The 19,586-nt window shown below is 46.8% G+C and overlaps 1 protein-coding gene across 1 annotated transcript in view; it reads right to left on the bottom strand.

Annotated features, from left to right (window-relative positions):
* MYO18B (myosin XVIIIB) overlaps positions 1–19,586 on the bottom strand; it is a 206,512-nt gene that overhangs the window by 100,481 nt on the left and 86,445 nt on the right. The window contains 3 exon segments of the mRNA XM_058656733.1: positions 2,924–3,032; positions 3,673–3,792; positions 18,596–18,685. Coding sequence (XP_058512716.1) covers positions 2,924–3,032; positions 3,673–3,792; positions 18,596–18,685 — 319 coding nt within the window.

Here is a 19,586-nt window from a genome sequence, read left to right as displayed (position 1 = left end):
TTGAGTCATCAGTGACAGCCTCTACAAGAGTTCCCCTCACAAAACAATTCCCTGTAGGTGTTGCTACAAGTTCACCAATTGCCTCATGAACCCACAGACATAAACTAGCAACAAGAATTATCCCAAGGACCAGCCTTGTATGGGGCACAGAGTACGCAAGAAATGACTGGTGGTTGAATTAGCAATTTGAAGGGTTTACTACATGTATAGCAATACTGAACTTTAAAAAAAATCACTTGTTTCACTAAGATCACTTGGCTGCATAGAATGAGCTAGTTTAGTTTATTATGTTATTTTTTTGTTAATACAAATAATAAAATAGTGCCTCTTTAGTTAAGGAAGCTGTAGAAAATACTTCACATGTGCACAGATAAAGAGAGAGAACATTTATTTATTCATCCCTGCATCCACCTATCCATTCAGCTCAATACTCATTGAACATGCCACTTTGAACTACTCACTAAGGCCAATAACCTTTCCATCTACCTTCTACGAAATCTAGTGTAGAAAAAAAAACTAAAAATATAAGTAGAACGCAGTATGAACAGAGATCTCATAAGAGAATCCAAAGGAGGGTTCAAGCTCACAAGGCAACATGTACATTTCATTCATTAGCGTGTCTTCAGAACACACTACAATGCCTACCATATAGCAAGTGCTTGATTCTTCTCATTGGCTAGGTTGATAGGAGAATGGATAGATGTGTGATCAGATAGATGGTACAGTGATTGGACAGATGGCACAGTGGAAGATTAATGGATGGATAATTTGATTGATAGAAGGAATGATGGATGGGTGGATGGAAGCAGAAAGATCAATGGACTGATAATTGGACAAATAACAGAAGCTTAGATGTATGATAACATTAAGGTCTTGGAAGAGGTGATCACAGCAGGGATTTTCATGTTACTAATCTCAACGAATGATATAATTGTAAGCAGTTAGCTCAGCATTCATTCAAATTCCCACCAAAATAAATAATACCATAGGTGAAAAAAAAAATCCTGCCCTCCTTTCAGAAAAGTGCGTTACAGTAGCAAGCATCCCAGCCTGCAAAAAAAAAAAAAGAAGCAGGAATATGAAGTACCTCTGAGCTCTATTCTAGGATGTGCTTCGTAGCAGGTGACCCAAGTGGGCAACACAAGCAGGTAAGGAGACCGTTCTCCATCCTCCACCTCCAGCTGCCTTGCCCCTTTGTATTCAGCCACCCTTTTTTTCTGCAGTCATGTGATCTCTACATCAGCACTGCAGGTTTCTTGAGAACTAAAATTCAGCTGTACCCTCCCACAAAGCCCAGCTCCGCGCTGGGTGCCTACCCTGCAAGATGCTCTTTAAGCATTTAGTCCTGCATAAAGACAACACATAGGGGTTTTTTTAATTTTTTTTTTATAATTTATACCCCAGCTTGATCCATTGAGGAGACGGTGTGCCACTGTGGTAGAGATGATTAAAGTGTTTTATTGCTTCTTTCAACTTTCCCATATTTCAGAGAGTTTCTGTAATATATATGTATTACTTTTATCATGAAAAACAGAATCTTTGTGGGTTGGTTTCCTGGAAGGGAGCAGCCAGAGCTTGAGAGCCTATTTAGCATTGTGACTAACGTCCCCATGGACTAACCACATTTCCTCCCTTCATCAGTTCCCTAGTTTTTCCATGGGAAAAGAAACCAGAGAGTGTGATTTTGACACGCATCTCAGCCAGATGGAACTAGTACTGAGATACGGGCGAAATCACACTGTCCCAAACTGCTGATTCGCCACCAAATGTTCCCTACCCCTCCAAAGTCAGGTATCCCACCACTGAAGGAACTCAAACTCCTCTGCAGTCATCTTGCTGGTCAATGCCTGGCCTGGGTTGAAAGAAAAGCTATGAGTAAAATAACAAGGAAAGGGGCCTCATCTCAGACCCAGAATCCGGACTTGCATTTTTTTTTTTCTGAGTGCCCCTCACTTCTCAAGGGCAGCCATTCTCTAGGGACGCTGAAGGAAGGCATCTTAGAGAACCTGGCACACACTGGTCTTTCTTTTCCTGTGACTCCCTGAGGCTGGGAAGAGTAAAAGCCACAGTGGTAAGTTGACAACCGTGTCACCAGATCATCCAACCATAAGAGATGAGTCCTCAGGCAATGGTACAAGAAAGGCGCTCCTAGAAACTCCAGGTACTTCCGAGCCTGTCCATTACCAGCAGAAAATAAGCCTTCTCTGACCTCCTCATCACACCATGCCTGCTGAGTGCTGACACAACTTCATCATCTATAAGATTGTAATCATAGTAGTCTGTGTTCTATTGGCTTTTAAGAGGATGGCTAGTGATTCTACTATTATTAGGAATAATAATAAAGCAGCTAATATCTGTTTAGTGCTCTGTGCCCACACACACGGCTAAGCATTTTTCACTGACCTTCTATGATGATTACTGAAAGACAAGGAAATTGAGACACAACCATTGCTGTGCCTGTCATCCAAACACGGAATGGGTTCAAATCCCAAAACACAATTTCACTGGTCCCAGTTTCCCAAGTTTACTTTGTAAAACTGACTTTGTGAAAGTTTCACTTAAAAATGTGTAAGTAGGAAAGGGCCGTATCACCTATATCACAGACTTGTTTGTGTTTTATTATTATTATTATTATTATTATTATTATTATTATTCCTTGCATTATTGCTAGATGGCTCCTGCCATTATTAATCTCTTATTTGGGACATTGTTGGATCACCTGTTTCATTCCAGGCTGTTCCATGAGATGGTAAGCTCCAGAAGGCAGGGACTGTGAATTGTTCGCTCTGCCAAAGCCCTGGCCCCTAAGGCAACACCCAGCACGTGCCAACTGCTCAGGATGTACCAACGTCTGAATGTACGAATGAAATGAAGCAGTAACTCTGTCCATGAATATGCAACCCTGGAGTCCCAGGCGGCTCACCTCCTCCAGCATGTTTCCTTTCTAGGTCATTCAACTGGATTTTCTGCTGGGCTTCTTCCAGCTGCTTTTCCACTTCTCCCAACTTCTTCTGGACTTGCTCACACTTGCTCTGAAAGAATGGACTCCAGGTTTGCTACAGTTTGTGGAGAGCAGGAGTGGCATTTGTCCCCCACGCATTCATGTGCTGGAAGATTGGTCTTCAGTCTGATGCCATTAAGGGGGTGGGACATTTTATGTCACCTGAGGCTGTGCCTCTGGAAGGCATTAAAGAGAGCTCTTCTGGAATTCCTGACTTAATGCTTGTGAAAAGTTTCTTATTATCAAAACAGTAAACCTGGGACTGCTCCCTTGCTTTGGCTTCCTGTATCGCAGTATGATCTCTTTCCTATACATGCTTTTGCCATGACATCATTTGCCAATTGGTCTTCAACCAGACACCAAACCAAAGGGGCTGCCTGATCTTGGTACAGCCATGATGCATGCCCCAAAAGGCAGGAACTGACCACCTCCTGAACAGTTCTGACCCAGAGTACCACCAAGGTAAGTATCCACCGCCCAGTCTTCAACCGTCACAATTCAAGGATGATGCATTCATAGCATCTCCAAAACAAAGCCTTCAGAGGACCTACCTGTCCCCCCAGGACTTCATGCATGCCAATTTATGTTTCTTGCTTATGCCTACTAAGCCCAGATGTGAGTACATGGAGAGTAGGCCCAGCCACCTTATCTGACCATCCCTGCCCACTCACCTTGAGCTCCTGGACCTCCCGGAAGGCCTGCAGCCGCTCTGCCCGCTCACTCTCCAGCACCTGGCAGGCCACGTCACCTTTGAAGCGCTCATCAGCAAGTTCTGTGGTCAAGTCGGCAACCTAGGAGTAGGGGGTGGGGTGATTACAGAAGGGTCACTCACAGGGCCTTCTGACCCCCCGTGTTTCTCATGGGAAGCCACCCTCTGGTGTAACCAAGTATGGGAGAATTCTTGGTCTGACACTGACTGTGTGACGTTCAGCGAAGCAGCACATGTGTCAGTCTCAGAGTCCTCAACTTCAATCTGAGAGGCACAACTTACAGAACAGTTTTGACGACTGAGGGAGAAAAACATGTGGAAAGCTGAGCACAATGCCTGGACAATAATGGTCCATTAAAAATAAATGACCAGGCCCAGTGCGGTGGCCCAAAGGCTAAATCTTTGCTTTGCATGTACAGGGATCCCATGTGGGCACCAGTTTATGCCCTGGCTGCTCCACTTCCCATCCAGCTCTCTGTTTGTGGCCTGGGAAAGCAATTGAGGAGGGCCAAAGCCTTAGAAGCCTGCACCCATGTAGGAGACCTGGAAGAAGCTATCGATTCCTGGCTTTGGATTGGGTCAGCTCTGGCCATTGCAGCCACTTGGGGAGTCAGTCAGCAGACAGAAGATCTTTCTCTGTGCATTTCCTTCTCTCTGTAGATCTGCCTTTGCAGTGAAAATAAATAAGTCTTTAAAAATAAAATAAAATAAAATAGGGCCTGGTGCTGTAGCCTAGCAGCTGAAGTCCTCCTCTTGCACTCATCAGGATCCCATATGGGCGCCGGTTCTAATCCCGGCAGCTCCATTTCCCATCCAGCTCCCTGTTTGTGGCCTGGGAAAGCAGTCGAGGACGGCCCAAAGCTTTGGGACCCTGCACCCGCGAGGGAGACCTGGAAGAGGTTCCTGGTTCCTGGCTTCGGATTGGCACATACCGGCTGTTGCGGTCACTTGGGGAGTGAATCATCGGACGGAGGATCTTCCTCTCTGTCTCTCCTCCTCTCTGTATATCTGACTGTAATAAAATAAATAAATCTTTAAAAAAAAAAGTCCTGTCATTTCACTGGTGTAGGTGAAATAAGCAGGGGAAAAAAAAAGACGAGGCATAGAAGATTAGTTTTCTGCATTAGAAATGACATGGTTGTGCCTTAGAGATATGATCGAAGAAAGGTGTGGGGCTGGTGTTTCGGTACAGTGGTTCAGTGTCACTTGGGAGGCCCGTATTCCATTTCACATGCCCAATGTTCAAGCCCTGGCTCTACTCTCCATTCCAGCTTCCTGCTAACGGGCACCCCAAGAGGCAGGGCGGGGGGAGGGCAATGGTTCAGGTATGTGCAATTGAATTCCTAGCCGGCTGATTCTACCTGGATGTTTCAGGCATTTGGGGAGTGAACCAATGGATAGAAGATCCTGCACGTGTGTGTATCTGCGTGTGAGCATGCACGCGTCTACCTTTCAAATAAAATTCAATATTAAATAAAACAGACACAGATCTGAATATTTTGACACACACACCACACCACACACACACACCCAAGATCTATTTCTCCAAGGCAGAAAAAAGTCAACTAGCCAAACAGAGGGACGGGCCAGGTCCCTGTGTCTGTCTGTGCTGGTATAGAACAAAACACTCCCAAAGCACTACTGGAGGTTTGTGTTGCTTGGAAGTGTGGGTTCACAGGGGACCCCCATGTCCTTGGATGCACTTCTGTACTGCTAATTTTTTATCCGTGTTCATCCTCAGAAAGGAAGAAAAGTGTATCTTCCAAACAGTCAGAAATAGTCATGCTGCGAAATCCGGGGCTGCTCTGTCCCTTCCACACTCACTGTCTTCTGCCCTCCTCCAGCCCAGCGGCCTCTTGTGGATGACCACAGCACCAACTGCTCAGCCGCAAAAGCGGCTTTCAACAGCAATAGAGCAAAGAGGAGGCTTGGGGGGAACAGCCCCCTCACACATGGTGAGACGGAGCCCCCCTATCCCCTGCTTTGAACGTAGGTGCTGGATACCATCCTCTGCTAAAGTTAGCCCACTGACTTGCGGGAGTGGAGCAGCTGACCCTACCAGGTCCTTAATCACCAGACCGATGAGGTCATTCCTTTCTCCAGCAAACAACATCTTGACAGGTCTCTCGCCTCCAAGGGTTCCTTTTCCAGGAATCCCAGGCCAGGCTATGGCCAAGAAGCAAGCGTCCTCATCCCAGACTGATTGGAGCCCACTTTGCCATCATCTAAACACCCTAAAGAATACAATGTTGCTGACCAATCAAAGGAAAGCCAGCAGCCTGGAAGAACAACCAGAAACTGGACAAGCCGATCATGCATGTATCAGCCCCAACTTCAGCCAATAAGCACCTTCACTCCTAACACCTTGGGGAACCCAGGACTTTAGTTTGAGCTACCCAGAACCTCGCTCTGTTCTCTGTAGTGACCCTGTCTCTTCACCCGTGCCAGTGATCTGCTTTCTACCAATCGAGTGAGCAGACCTAGTTTTGGGAACTCTGTAGAAATGCCTCCAGGATGTTTGCAGGATTGTTCCATGTCATTAGCAAGAACTGACACAGTTGAGACTCGAAGTCAGACCCATGCAACCCAAAGAAGACTCCAGTTCTGCATGGAAGAGTGTCCCTGGCCCCCTTTGGGATGCAGCATTCCTGGGCTGTTCTTTGTCCTGTTGTCATTAAAGTACGCTGGGAATGTGCTTGGAGGGCAGAGTTAGATGATTTATGAAACTGCAAATCCCAGGACTGTCAGTCAGCTCTCCCACATTACAGCCTCTGAGACAAGTCTAGGAAACCTACACGTCAATGTTGTACACGATGAGGTTAAAGAATGACGAGGAGAGAGACTTCCAGGGTCTGCTCTGAACTGTGACCTCCTGCTTGCTTGGTTTTGGCCGCTTAGAGTCGCTTATGCAAAGGCAACGGAGCTAAACGACTTGTAGGGGCCACAACGCACAGGCAACACAATCGAGGAATCCTCCACTCCCCGTCACATCCAACCCTTGAAATCGGCATTAATCCCAAACACCAGGATTGTGTTCCCTCTGCCTCAGCCAATTAGTGTGAAATTTAATCTGTGTTAATTGGCCTGAGCAAGGGGAGAACAAAATTGATTGAATGCATTAATTTCAAGTTTTACAGAACCCGGAGTCTGGAGCCCAAAGGACAAATCTACCTTTCCAAATTGTGGGAATGACAGAAAACTCTTCCACAAGCAGGCAGCCTTTGGCCTGCCCCCAGCCCCACAAATCCCTCTCCCTCCCCACACTCAGTGGCCCGGGGCTTTGTACTAGGGATGAGGAGTGGGCACCTGCTCAGAGCTGTTAGGGCATACAAAATGAAAACCAGTTTAAGAAGTGGGAAAGATGGATTGGTAAACCCAGAAGGGTTGTCACAGATTACTCAAGGACCAATTGACTAGACCTCACTCTAAAACATCTCGGTTGCACCTTTTGGCCAAAATCAGCGGAAATGTTCTTTCTACTTAGGGACAATGACTCTGAGGACGTGCTTGAAAAAGACAGGGACGGAAATGAATGAACCCGTGGCAGGCTCTGTCTGGAGTCGAAGGGGAATCATAGATCCTTGTGCACTGGCATCATTTGCAGCTTGGGAGTTATGTGGGTGACTGGGATTTGAGGAACGTTAAACAGAACACATAGAGACAGTCCCCAGGGCTGTCACTCCGGCTGATTAGCGATGGCTCCAACAGCGCCGCATGAGCAACCACTGTGGGCCGACTCTTGCCCATGGGGACCCCAGGGAAGATCTGGGCAAATAAGTAAACCACAGGGGCATATCCATGCCTTGATTAGATCTTGTCCTCAGTTCTCACATTCAAGAATTCTCAAATGCATCCCAGAGCCTGGGGAGGGCATGGCGGAGAGAGAGACAGGAAGAGAAGGGTGAATGTGTATGAGGAGGCAGTTGGAGAGGAGGGTTACCACGGAATGATGTACAGCACAGAAGCATGACTGTAATGGACAATTCCTCATCAATCTCAAAACAGCCAGTAGACGAGAGCTTGGATGCTCCCAGCCCAACAGAAGTGACCAATATCTGAGGTAGTAGATGTACCAGTGACCCTGACCTGACCATTACTTTTGTCTACACATTATTGAAATGTTCCATCACACACCATGATCCTGTATCACTGCTGAGTCAATCAGACATTTTTAAAACCTTGGAAATTCTCAACCCTGAAAACCATCCTACTTGTAGACAACGGTCAGCAGTGCTCCTCTGGTTCTCTTCAACTTATCCCACAAAGAGTAGCTCGCTGTGAGCCTCGTAGAACTCACAGCCATCAAGTGCACAGGATAGGCTGCACTAGACACTCAGCATCATCATTTAAGCCCATCGGAGGCTTTCTGCGGAGGTCTGTTATTCCCCCCAACCCTTTGGCACAACAGGAAGCTGAGGCATAGAGACATGACATGATTGGCTACAGATGATAATTAGCAAGTTGCAGAGTTAGCCTGATCTCCCAGCCTGCAGCCCTTAACCACCCCTGTCCTATGTCCCCTACCCACTGACCAACACTGGGCCTCTGGGTGTCAGGAGGGCAGAAACCATTGTCCATGTGGCATAAAACAGGAGCAGTGACTCAGAGAGGTGAGGTTCAACAGCCTGCAGAGTACAAATCCAAGGCCAGAGACGACCTGGACCTCACTCAACTTTTTTGGCCAAAGGAGGCATGCGTGGAGCTCATGGACTCTGTACTCTCATCCTCATCAACCTGAGCAATGAAACGGAAAAATAAACAGATCAGTAGATGAAGGACTGGCCCAGCTGCTGCACCAGCTGGCCTATGAACTGTTTGTCAAAGACAGTAAGCTGTGGCTTCAGTCTCATGGGATTGCCCCAAGCCGCCTTGGCCACGAGAATAAATCTCTCAGTGATGGGCTTCAACTTTCCCAGCGATGGACCTGTGCATGTCTTTGCTAGAGAAAAACCCCAACCAGGTACACAGCACTCCTACTAAGTAATAACAAACGGAGGGAACTATAGCAAAGACAATGATGGAGAGTAATTACAATGTGCCAGGCACAGGTTCACCTACAGAACACCCACTCCAAGGCTGGGAGGTGGCTCCTGACCCAGTCTCCATGGTTCAGAAGAGGAGACTGTGGTTCAGGGAAAGTCATTCACCAAGGGCTCCAGCTACAGAGCCCTCATCCATGGCTTCTTCTAGGTTCAAAGAATCCATGTAGAGCAAACTTACACACACATGAGTGAATCAGGGAATAGTACGAGTTTAGCTGCACAACCTGTGCATAGAAAAGGAGTCAGTGTCCTGACAGAGATTGGAGAGGGATCATGGGAGTACACCTCACTGCCCAGCCTCAGAGTGCTTCCAGAGAGAACAGAGACAACTAGAACCTTCCAGGAGCATGAGCAAGGCCCTTCAGGGGCCACTAATACTCTACAAATGCTTGACCCACTAAAGGAAATAACCATTCCAATCCCATCATCACCCACAAACCTCAACCTGAACATCTTTGATCCTGCCTTTCCCTTGATGTGATGTTTAGGTCACTAACGAGATTCTCCTGCACCCACGTGGCCTGGAGCCACCCCATGGCTTGACCTTTTCCCCATAGCCACTCCCCCTCGCCCTGACATTCTAACTACCATGGCTACACCTGCCAGACCAGGCTTTACCACCTCCCCAACCCACTCCACTCCTACTGTGCCCCTCCTCACCTGTCACCTGGCTACCCCTGCTTGTCCTTCATGACACATCTCCTAAGAAGCACACCCCGGTGCTTGCATCCCACTCCCCACCTGAGCGGATTGTCCCTCCACCACCACAGCCTCTGCAGTCAGCCAGACCTGGATTTGTTCAAGTTACTTTGCCTCTTTTGGTTTCACTTTCCACATTAGGGATAAGAAACTCTTCCCCATGGTTGGATTGAGAGGTAGAAGGAGGTACTGTGGGTCAAGAACTTCTCCCGGCAGATGGCACAGAAGCATCACTCATGAAATGTGACTTTTGCACCTGTAAGGAGGGCATTTATTCCTGCATTTTCACTGCATGTTTTGCACTGGATGCTGAGGGGTAAAGAAAGGACTAAGACGCACCATAGTCTTGGAAGAATTCCATCTGCTGGAGGAGTGTGACTCTGTGTGTGTGTGTGTGTGTGTGTGTGTGTGTGTGTGCCATAACAGCACTGTGGCTTGTTATAGAACAGGTACCGTGGTAACTATTTGACCTGCACTTCCTCCTCACAGCTGTAGGAAGAAGAAGCAACTGACATGATCATTACTTTGCTGATATGAGTCAACGGCCCGGAGACTTAAAGACTTCTGCCACCCACCCTGTAGCCAGAGGGCACAAAACCAGCTGGGTTGGACCTGCTCCACTTTCTTCTTCCATACCAGATAGAGGACACATCGAAGTTTGTGGAAAGGCAGGTGTTTGGCTGAGTGGTTAAGTCTACCACCTATTGGAGTGCCTGGGTTTGCGTTCCAGCTTCCCCATTTCTGGAGACGACTGTAGTGATGGTTTACATAGTTAGGTCCGAGCTGGGAGACCTAGACTGAGTTTCCAGCTCCTAAGTGTAGTTTGACCCGCCCTGGGCCACTGCAGTTATTTGGAGTTAATCAATAGATGAAAACTCTTCCTGTCCTCATTCTCTACCCTACTAACTCTCAAAGAAATAATAAGAAATAATAATAGTAAGTTAATGAAATGGAAGGTTGCTTATTTATGGGCTGCCACAATGGCTCAACTGGCGAATCCTCTGTCTCCAAACACCAGCATTCCATATGGGCGCCAGTTCATGTCCCAGCTGCTCCTTTTCCTGATCCAGATCCCTGCTTTTGGTCTAGAAAACCAGTAGAGGATAGATGAAAGCCTTGAGATCCTGCACCTGTGTGGGAGACCCAGGAGAAGCTCTTGGCTCCTGGCTTTGGACTGATGCAGCTCTGGCTTTTGCAGCCATTTTCAGATCTCTTTCTCCCCTATTTTCAGTAAATCTGCCTTTCCAACAAAAATAAAATGTATATCCTTTTTTTTTTTTGGAAAGTTGCTTATTTTGGGTGCAAAAATTCTGTTCTGAAATCCACACCTTTTTAGAATAATCATTTTTCCAGGAGCTTTGGGGATTGTCTTCATACAAGGCCAAGTCATTGGACTTGTCCCTTACCTTGTACAGTCTACAGATCTTCACTGGCATTACACAGTAGGTCGGGAAGAGATTGTCTTTCTGACTTCAGTATGAGGAAACTATGAATGAAACTAGTAGGAGCACACAGAAGCACATTCCAGCTGTGCCCTTCTGACAGGCCTCAGGGAGCCCCCTCTGTGGTCATCTATGGTCATGCCTACATGCATGAGAGACATGCGTTATAAAGCAATATCTAAGACTTCCCAGTATTCTAGGTCAGATAGAAAGTCTGACCTAGACTACCGCAGCTAACAGGTGCAGTTCCCCTAGAGACACGATGGTACTTCAGGAGCGTGGAGTCAGAAGACCTGCAATGTGGTATGTGGGCTCCCATGCCAACGGGCAACCTGACCATCCTAGAGGTAACTCATGGTTACTCTTGTACCCTGCACAACCTTGATGCACTGCGAGTAGATTCACTGACCTAAATCTTCCGCCAGATCCAGGGAGCTGTCTTCCCAGCAATTTCTATACCAAAGAGAGAGAAACCTTTCTGGTGAGTGAGGCCAGAAATCCCAAGCACACAGATTTCTACTTTTCACCACAAATAATGTCTGGAAGTGGCAGTGGAGGGAGGAGGGACAAGGAGGAGATCCAGGTCACATCTCAGGAAAGGGAATGAAACACCACATACCACACTCCTCTCTCCCTAGCTGCTCCTGTTGCTTTACAGGTATTTCCTGTAAGCAGCTAGGGCACTGCTTTCTTGGAAGAATTAAAAAAAAAAAACCCTACTTTGTACCCAGGCAGATTTTGCATGCTTGAAGGATATTTATAGTCAGCCTCTCGGAGGTTCCTCGTCTCCTCCATGGCTCCCTTGCAAATGAAGCACTTAAATCATTTCGCAATAATGTTGTCTTTTTTAATAAGCCTAGTCACACGGAACTTGATGAGACACAAGATCCAGCAATGCTGCTGCTACCAACGCTCTCCCTCCTGCTGAGACAGGGGTGGGGTGCAGAGGTTGTGAGCAGAGCAGGGATGTTAGAGCATGATGCATGGCCCTGAGGCACATCCCATCCCCCAGCTATTTGCACAAACTCCCATATCAGAAAGCAGAGCCATGGGCAGGAGACATCTTCTACCCCTTCTCTAGCTTAGTGGTGTCCAAAGTATGGTCCCTGGACAGCAGCTGCAATGTTATCTGAGAATCTGTTGCGAACACAGAACCTACAGACAGAAGCTGAGGCTGAGGCTTCTGAGGCCTTGTTAATAAGCCCTGGAAGGGGTGAGTATTCGACCTAGCATTGAGAGCATCTGTACAGATTCCCAGATTCCATATCACAGTACCTGGGGCTGACACTCTGGTCCCTGACTCCAACTTCCTGCCAGTGCAGACCCTGGGAGGCACCCCCATGGGAGAGCTGCCCTGAGTTCTTCAGCCTCTGTCCAGCTCCTGCCATTGTGGGCACTCAAGAGGGTGAACCAGCAGGCGGAAATCAACTGTCCTCCCCTTCGTAAATAAATAATTTAAAAAGAGAATTGAAAGACTGCTTTGTCAAACAGTATCATTAATTCACACACACACACACACACACACACACACACACACACACACACACAAAGTGGAAAAGCCCAAATTAAAATGACAGCTTAGGAGAACAGCATTAGCACTGACTTGAGTCTTGGCTGCTCCACTTGCAACCCAGCTACCTGCTAATGCATTTGGGAAAGCAGCTGAAGATGGGCCAAGCGTTTGGGCCCAGCCATTCACACAAGAAACCCTGGTAGAGCTCTCCTGGCTGCTGGCTTCGTCCTAACCCAGCCCAGCCCCAGCCTTCGCGACCATTTGGGGCAATGAAGCAGTGACTGGATTGAAGACCTTTAACTCTACCTTTCAAATATTACCTTTTAAAAAATGACAGCAGACTACACAGGACACTCACCAAAATGGCAGACACTTGGGGAAATGAATTAGAGGGTGGCAGATATTCCAATATTGCTTCACTAATAAAACATTTTTTAAATGATTACTTAAAAGTCATCAGTCAATGCCATGAGAGCAAACATGGGACTTGGAGTCACACACTTTCGGCTCTTGCAAGAAGAGCCTCCTCGACTGGAGAAAAGGGATATTAGGGTCATTGAGCAGCAGAGCAGATAGATGCCCAGCAGGGGACATCAGCACACACTGGGGCAGTGGAGTCTGTGTAGCCAGGAGTGGATTTCCACTCTCTTCCTCTTCAACTCTCATTTCCCTTTGCTTTGAATTTCTTTATTTTAGAAATCTTGGTTTTGGGCCCAGCGTGGTAGCTAGCTCCTAGAGTCTTGCCTTGCACGCGCCAGGATCCCACATGGGTGCCGGCGACCCAGCTTCCCAACCAGCTCCCTACTTGTTGCCTGGGAAAGCAATCGAGGATGACCCAAAGCCTTGGGACCCTGCATCTGTGTGGGAGACCCAGCAGAAACTCAGGCCTCCTGGCTTCAGATCAGCTCAGCTCTGGCTGTTGCAGCTGCTTGGGGAGTGAATCAGTCAACGGATTATCTTCCTCTCTGTCTCTTCTCCTCTCTGTATATCTGACTTTCCAATAAAGATAAACAAATCTCTTTTTTTAATCTTGGCTGTTTTTCAGGGCCCTACACAGACCTCTTTTTGTAACCAACCACACATGATGCCAACTCAGATGCCAAGAGCCTGGGCAAAGCCTCGCAGAGGGGCCAGCACTCATCTGCTTAGCTCAGCTCTTAGAAGCCTGACCAGCTTCCCCTCCTTCTGCAAATGCCCCGTCCCCAAGCAATGTCATTAGCTATGTATGTTAACAACCATATTCATCTCACGCCTGCAAATCTCCCACCTGGGCAGCCAGTGTCACAAATCCCCGGGTCTGATCTGACAGCTTATGATGAATGACGACATCAAATGTCAGCTCAGCGGGAAGACTCTCTACTGGGATATTCCCAAGCAACTCCAGGCTCTGCGGGATTTCACTCCTACTCTATCCATTGCTGCTTCCAAGAACCAGAGATGGGTTGTGTATCAGTTCCTCTCCTTCCGGTCTTTACCACAAGAGTGTGCAGCCGTGCGATGCAACCTCTCAGCGTAACTCCTCCCAAGGCTCTGCGCTGCAGTGACCATTCCTACCAAGATCAGCCTCTCCTTTCCCTGCCCTGGCCAACTCCACAGCGGACACTTTAATGTGACTGCAGGAGTGGGCACGAGTTGAGCAGACAGAGAACCCCTTGGTGTGGAGAATGGGCCCTGACCCTTTGGGATGACAAGAAGGTGTGAAACAGACAAAGTCCCTTCTCAAATTTCACTCTGCACCCTCCAAGGCAGCCAGCCAGGCTCACCTTTAACTGTCCACATGCGAACAAGGCTGTGTTTTGTTGCCTTCCTCATCAGTCCAGTAATACTTACAAACACTCCTCAACAAAACCAACAGTATCCATAACTAACCACGCCAGCCATAGAAAGCTCTAGGTATTCGGTCCAGCAATTAAGATGCTGGCTGGGACATCCACGTCCCATATCAGAGTCACCAGGCTTGGTTGCTCAGTTCTGTTCCTAACTCCAGTGTCCTACCCTGGGAGGCAGCAATGAGAGCTCAAGTGACTGAATTCCTGACATCCATGTGGGAGACCTGGAGTGCATCCCTAGCTGCCAGTTTCAGTTCTCTGGCTGTTGCATTTGGAAATTGAGCCAATGAATGGGGGCTTTCCATTTATCCCTCTGCCTCTCACATCAATACATTACTTAAAAATATATATTTGTAAGGCAGAGTGACAAAAGAGAAAGAGGGAGAAAAAAGAGAAAGAGTTCCTATATCCACTGGTTCACTCCCCAGATCCCAGATGGCTGCCAAAGCCAACGCTAGAGCAAGCTGAATCCAGGAGTTAGGGATTTTGTTTGGGTCTTCCGTATGAGTGACAGGAACTGAAGTACTCGGACCGTCTTATTCTGCCATCCCAGGTGCACTAGCGGGGAGCTGGATCAGAAACAGGGCATCCAGAGCTCAAACTGGTACTTGGATGGAAAACAATCAAGCCCCAGTTTTGCTCTTTGCTGACAAATACCACCCTGCATTGCTTCCAGACCTTTATCATGGACCAGCTGCCTCTGCTCCTTCTAACGGACCTGAGCAGACATCAGACTATGCAGGTCTAGAATCAGATATTAATCTTGGAGAGAAGTTCTCCTGGAGTATTTAGGCAAAACTGCCTCCACTGGACACCTATGACTTCTCTCTGCCTTGTATTCTGTAGCAAGGCACCATCTGGAACCTGTTTGCTTGTGGTCTGTCTCCCTCTGTTGGCCCAGAGACCAGAGAAGGCAGGACTTGACCCTATATCTAGCTACCTCCAAGTTGCTCCACTGAACGCCCAATGTCTGAGAGATGCGGATACGCGTCTGTTCAATGGGGAACACACAAGTTTCATTTACCCTTCAGAACAACTCTGCTGATCACGTTGAGTTTCAGGGAGAAAGACCTGGAATTACATTTTACCAGAGCTGCAAAAATGAGAGGTGAGGTCCAAAACCTCAGAATCAGAAGTCAACAACACATTCCAACATAACATTTTTCTTTTTAAAATAATCTCAATGATTGCAAAAATTTCATGAAGTATAAAAGATCAGATTGCTAAAGCAAGACTGGATTCCACCACACAGATTGCCTAATCCTGACCCACAAACCCTGTAGTTATTTGAAATTTAAAATAATATTATGATCATCATAGATTTTTTTCATATTAATTTACACTTTTTTTAATTGGGTTAAAACATCAATGATCTTGCTCAAGACTTTTTGCTAATCCTTTCCATGTTGAGCTTTCATCAAGGGCCTCCAATCTTGAAAGTTCTAGGTGGAGCAGCAACAGTTTCTCCAACCGCTCCTCCTAGGTTGGCCCAGAGTTCACAGATCATGTGTGACATTACAAGGTATGTGTGCATAGGCAGCAGCCTTCCTTGGGAGGACAGGAAGTGTCTGGTTCTTGTCCTCATCACCGGCCATGAACTTGACACTGAATTCAAAAGAAAAGGCATCTGCCATCCACAGCCTCAAGGGCATCACACAAACTCCAGCAGAATCTGTTCCGGCTGGTCGTCCCTCTCCATGGGTAACCAGCACTCTAAGTTTGATACAGTTACCCCACAGATATCTTGACTCCCTGACCATAGTGACACATGCCCCAAATCCACATATTCTGTACATTTAAAAACGTTTTATGTATGGTACCACATTTTAGATCCAGCAGTCCCCTTCTGGATCCATGGTTTCACTTTACATGACTTTAGACGTATGGTTCTTTAGACAACAGTTATCTGAAAATATCCATTGAAAATGCCAGACACAGACGATTCGTACCTTTTCAACTGAACAGTAACCTGAGTAGCATTGCTTCATGATCTTCTGCTCTGTCCTGCCTGGGAAAGACTCGTCCTTTTGACCAGAGAATCCACACTGTGGACACTACCTACCCTTCAACCACTTGGTAACCATCCTGGTTATCAGACGGAGTATTGCGGTGTCACACTCAGGTAACCCTATGGAGCAGCCTAGGGTTTGATCACAATACCTGTATCTTCACCTCCATCTCATTACTTCCTCTCAATACATAGGCATTCATCATCTCACATCATAAGCAGGGTGAACCAAGACATTAGGATCAAGATACCATAGTCACCTAATTTTCATTTCAGTATACTGTTATCTTTGCCATCATTTATTGTTGCTTATTGTTCATCACTTGCTGAGCCTAATTTATAATGTAAGTTTTACAGTCTCAGGTATGTGTGTGTGTGAGAAAGAGAGAAATGAAATCAAACACAGAGAGTTCAGCCCTGTCTGTGGCTTCAGGAATCCACTAGATGTCCCTTTCCTTTGACCAAATGCTTATGAAGATGCTCCATGCTATTACAGGTGCCTCTCTGAGTTCAGTGGTTCCTGTGGAAGCCACCAGCCCTGCCATGGCAATGGCGAGCGGCAGCAGACCACAAGTGTGGCTGTGTGCCAGTAAAACCATGTGGAAAGAAGCTGGCGGTTGGGTTGGATTTGGCCTGCAGGTTGGTCCAGTCACCTTGGGGGATGCAGATTTTCAGGTAACAAAATAAACTCATCCATTCCACTGATAGAGTCCTTTGGGTATTTGCTTTCCTCCCATGTGACAAACGTGGCTGCAACGCGCTTGTCTTCACAGACACGTGGCTAAGATTCTGCAGTATACAAGGGTGCTTCAAGAGGCTCAGAGAGGGGGAATATTTAGCCCAATGGTTAAGTTGCCTGCAACCCACATCGGTGTTCTCTTCCAGTCCCTGACTCTAGTATTCCTGCTCATGCAGACCATGGAGGTAGTAGGGGATGGTTCAGGTAACTAGGTTCCTACCGTGTGGGAGACCTGCACTAAGTTTTCAGCTCCTTCCTTTGGTCCTGACCAGCCCAGCCACGGTGGGCTCTCAGGGAGTGCACTACCAGGAGGGAGTTTTCTATATCTGTTGTTTTCTCTCTCTCTCTCTCTTCAATTCTTCCTCTTTCTTTCTCTCTCCCTCAAATTGATTTTAAAAATCTTTTAAAGGTTTGTGGAGGGCCAGTACTGTAGCCTAGTGGTGCTGGAATTCCATATGAGTGTCTGTTGGTATTCCTGGTCCTCCATTTATGATTCAGTCCCTCGTTAACACTCCTGGGAAAACAGTAAAGCCCTTGGGCCCCAGTACCCACATGGGAAACCCAGAAGAAACTCCCTGGCTCCTGGCTTTGACCTGGCCTAACACTGGCTATTATAGCCATTTTGGGGATCAACCAGTGAACCGAAGCACTCTCTCTCTCTCTCTCTCTCTCTGTTTTGTTTTCTCTGTTACTCTAACTTTCAAATAAATAGGTAAATTTTTAAAAGGGTTAATGGGAAACGAAATTTAAATGTAACTATTTTTCAGTTTAAAAAAATGGAATCCATGCCTGGCTAGGCCTCGTTTCATGAGCTAAATGGCCAAGTGAATTAAGGAGCATTTGGACTCTTGGCCCCAGCCCTCCTCCCCTTAGGAAGTGCCTATTCATTCAATTGGCTCATGCTTTTTTTCTAGGGAGTATGTGTCCCAGTTGATTGAAGGAAGGTCTTTACATGTTCTGAATGCTTTCTGCCACATGTATATATCACATATTTCAGTTTTAAGTACACAGCGCCTTCATTTCATGCTTGGATCAACAGAGGTTTACTACTGCAGTATAGTCAAATTTGTCATTGGATTTTTGTGACTGAAGACAATTTTCACTTGGGGCCAGTGTCATAGCACAGTGAGTAAAGCCACTGCCTGGCACTCTGCCGGCCTAGGTGATAATCCATTCATGTCCCAGCAGCTCCACAACAGAAGAAGACGACCCAAGCCCATGGGTCCTTGCCACCCACGTGGGAGATGAAGTTTCTGCCTCCTGACTTTGGCTCTGACTCGGTCTTGGCCATAGTGACTGTCTGAAGAGTGAATCAGCAAATGGAGGATCTCCTCCTTCCATCCCTGACTTTCAAATATTTGAAAACAAAAGAAGAGAAAAATTTTCCTTTGGGACCAGAGGACATGGGTTTGGATCTCAGGTCTATAGTTGTTGGTCGTGTGGCCTCGGGATCTCAGTTTCTCCCTCTGTAAATGGGTATGATCACAGCATCGTGCCCCAGAGGAAATGTGAACTATGCTTGCAGAACAATTAGTACAGCAGCGATGCCATCATGCCCTCCCCCGAAAACAGACCTCCCCCACACAGGGGCCCACTAGGACGGACAGGAGTACCTTGCTCTCCAACAGATCCGTGCTCTGCCGGAATTCGTTTCGCAGTTTCTCCGATTTTTCTAGCTTCTGTCTTAGTGCTCTAAGCTCCTCCTACAAAAAGGAAACACCTTAACAGAGGCCATTCTGGATGAACCAGTGGTGCGTAGTTCCCTGGTGTTAAGCATGATCTGCAGTGGAGGGGAGGGAGTAGAAGCCTGTCATGGTGGGTAAAGCTGCCACCTACAATGCCAGCATGCCATCTGAGTGCCAGTTCATGTCTTAGCTGCTCCATATCCAATCCAGTTCCCTGCTAACGGCCTGGGAAAAGCAACGGAGAATAGCCCAAGTGCTCGAGCCCCTGTCACCCATGTGGAAGACCTACAAGAAACTTTTTGGCCCAGCCCCAGCTGTTGTGGTCACTGAGGGAGCAGAAGAGAGTAAATGAGCAAGTAGGAAATCTTTCTCTCTCTGCAGTTCTGACTTGCAAATAAATATTAAAATAAAGGAGTGACCCATGGATAAAAAGTTGAAACTGGGAACAAGATGCTTTGGGTTTCTGTTGCGGGGGATGGTGACTGAATTAATCAACCTGTGTTGTGTATTTCAGCAGTGCTAAAAAGGTGACTTCAGACATTTTTGCCATGCACACACAAATCACCTGAGGTGATGGATTTGTCAATTCGACTGATTCAGTCACTGCAAATATACAAGGAGCCTTCAGAAATTTCATAGACAATGAGCACCATTATACATGGATTTCAGATACTTTTACACCAAAATAAACTCATCTTTTAATTCCATTTTCCCATGAACTTTTTGAAGAATCCTGAAATATTGAAATATTAATATTCTACCCTTAAAAAATATATATACAATTATTATGTGCCCATTAAAATAGAATGAAAAAAGAGGCTGATCAACCAGCACTTGGGGGAGTGAAGTGCTTTGGCTGTCGGAGTTTTGGGAACTTGGGAATATTTGTCTAGACTTTACTGGGTGAGGTTTTCAGGTT

Source organism: Ochotona princeps, chromosome 29 (assembly GCF_030435755.1).
Source record: "Ochotona princeps isolate mOchPri1 chromosome 29, mOchPri1.hap1, whole genome shotgun sequence".
Lineage (NCBI taxonomy): Eukaryota > Metazoa > Chordata > Mammalia > Lagomorpha > Ochotonidae > Ochotona > Ochotona princeps.
This window is presented reverse-complemented; position numbering and strand designations above follow the sequence as displayed.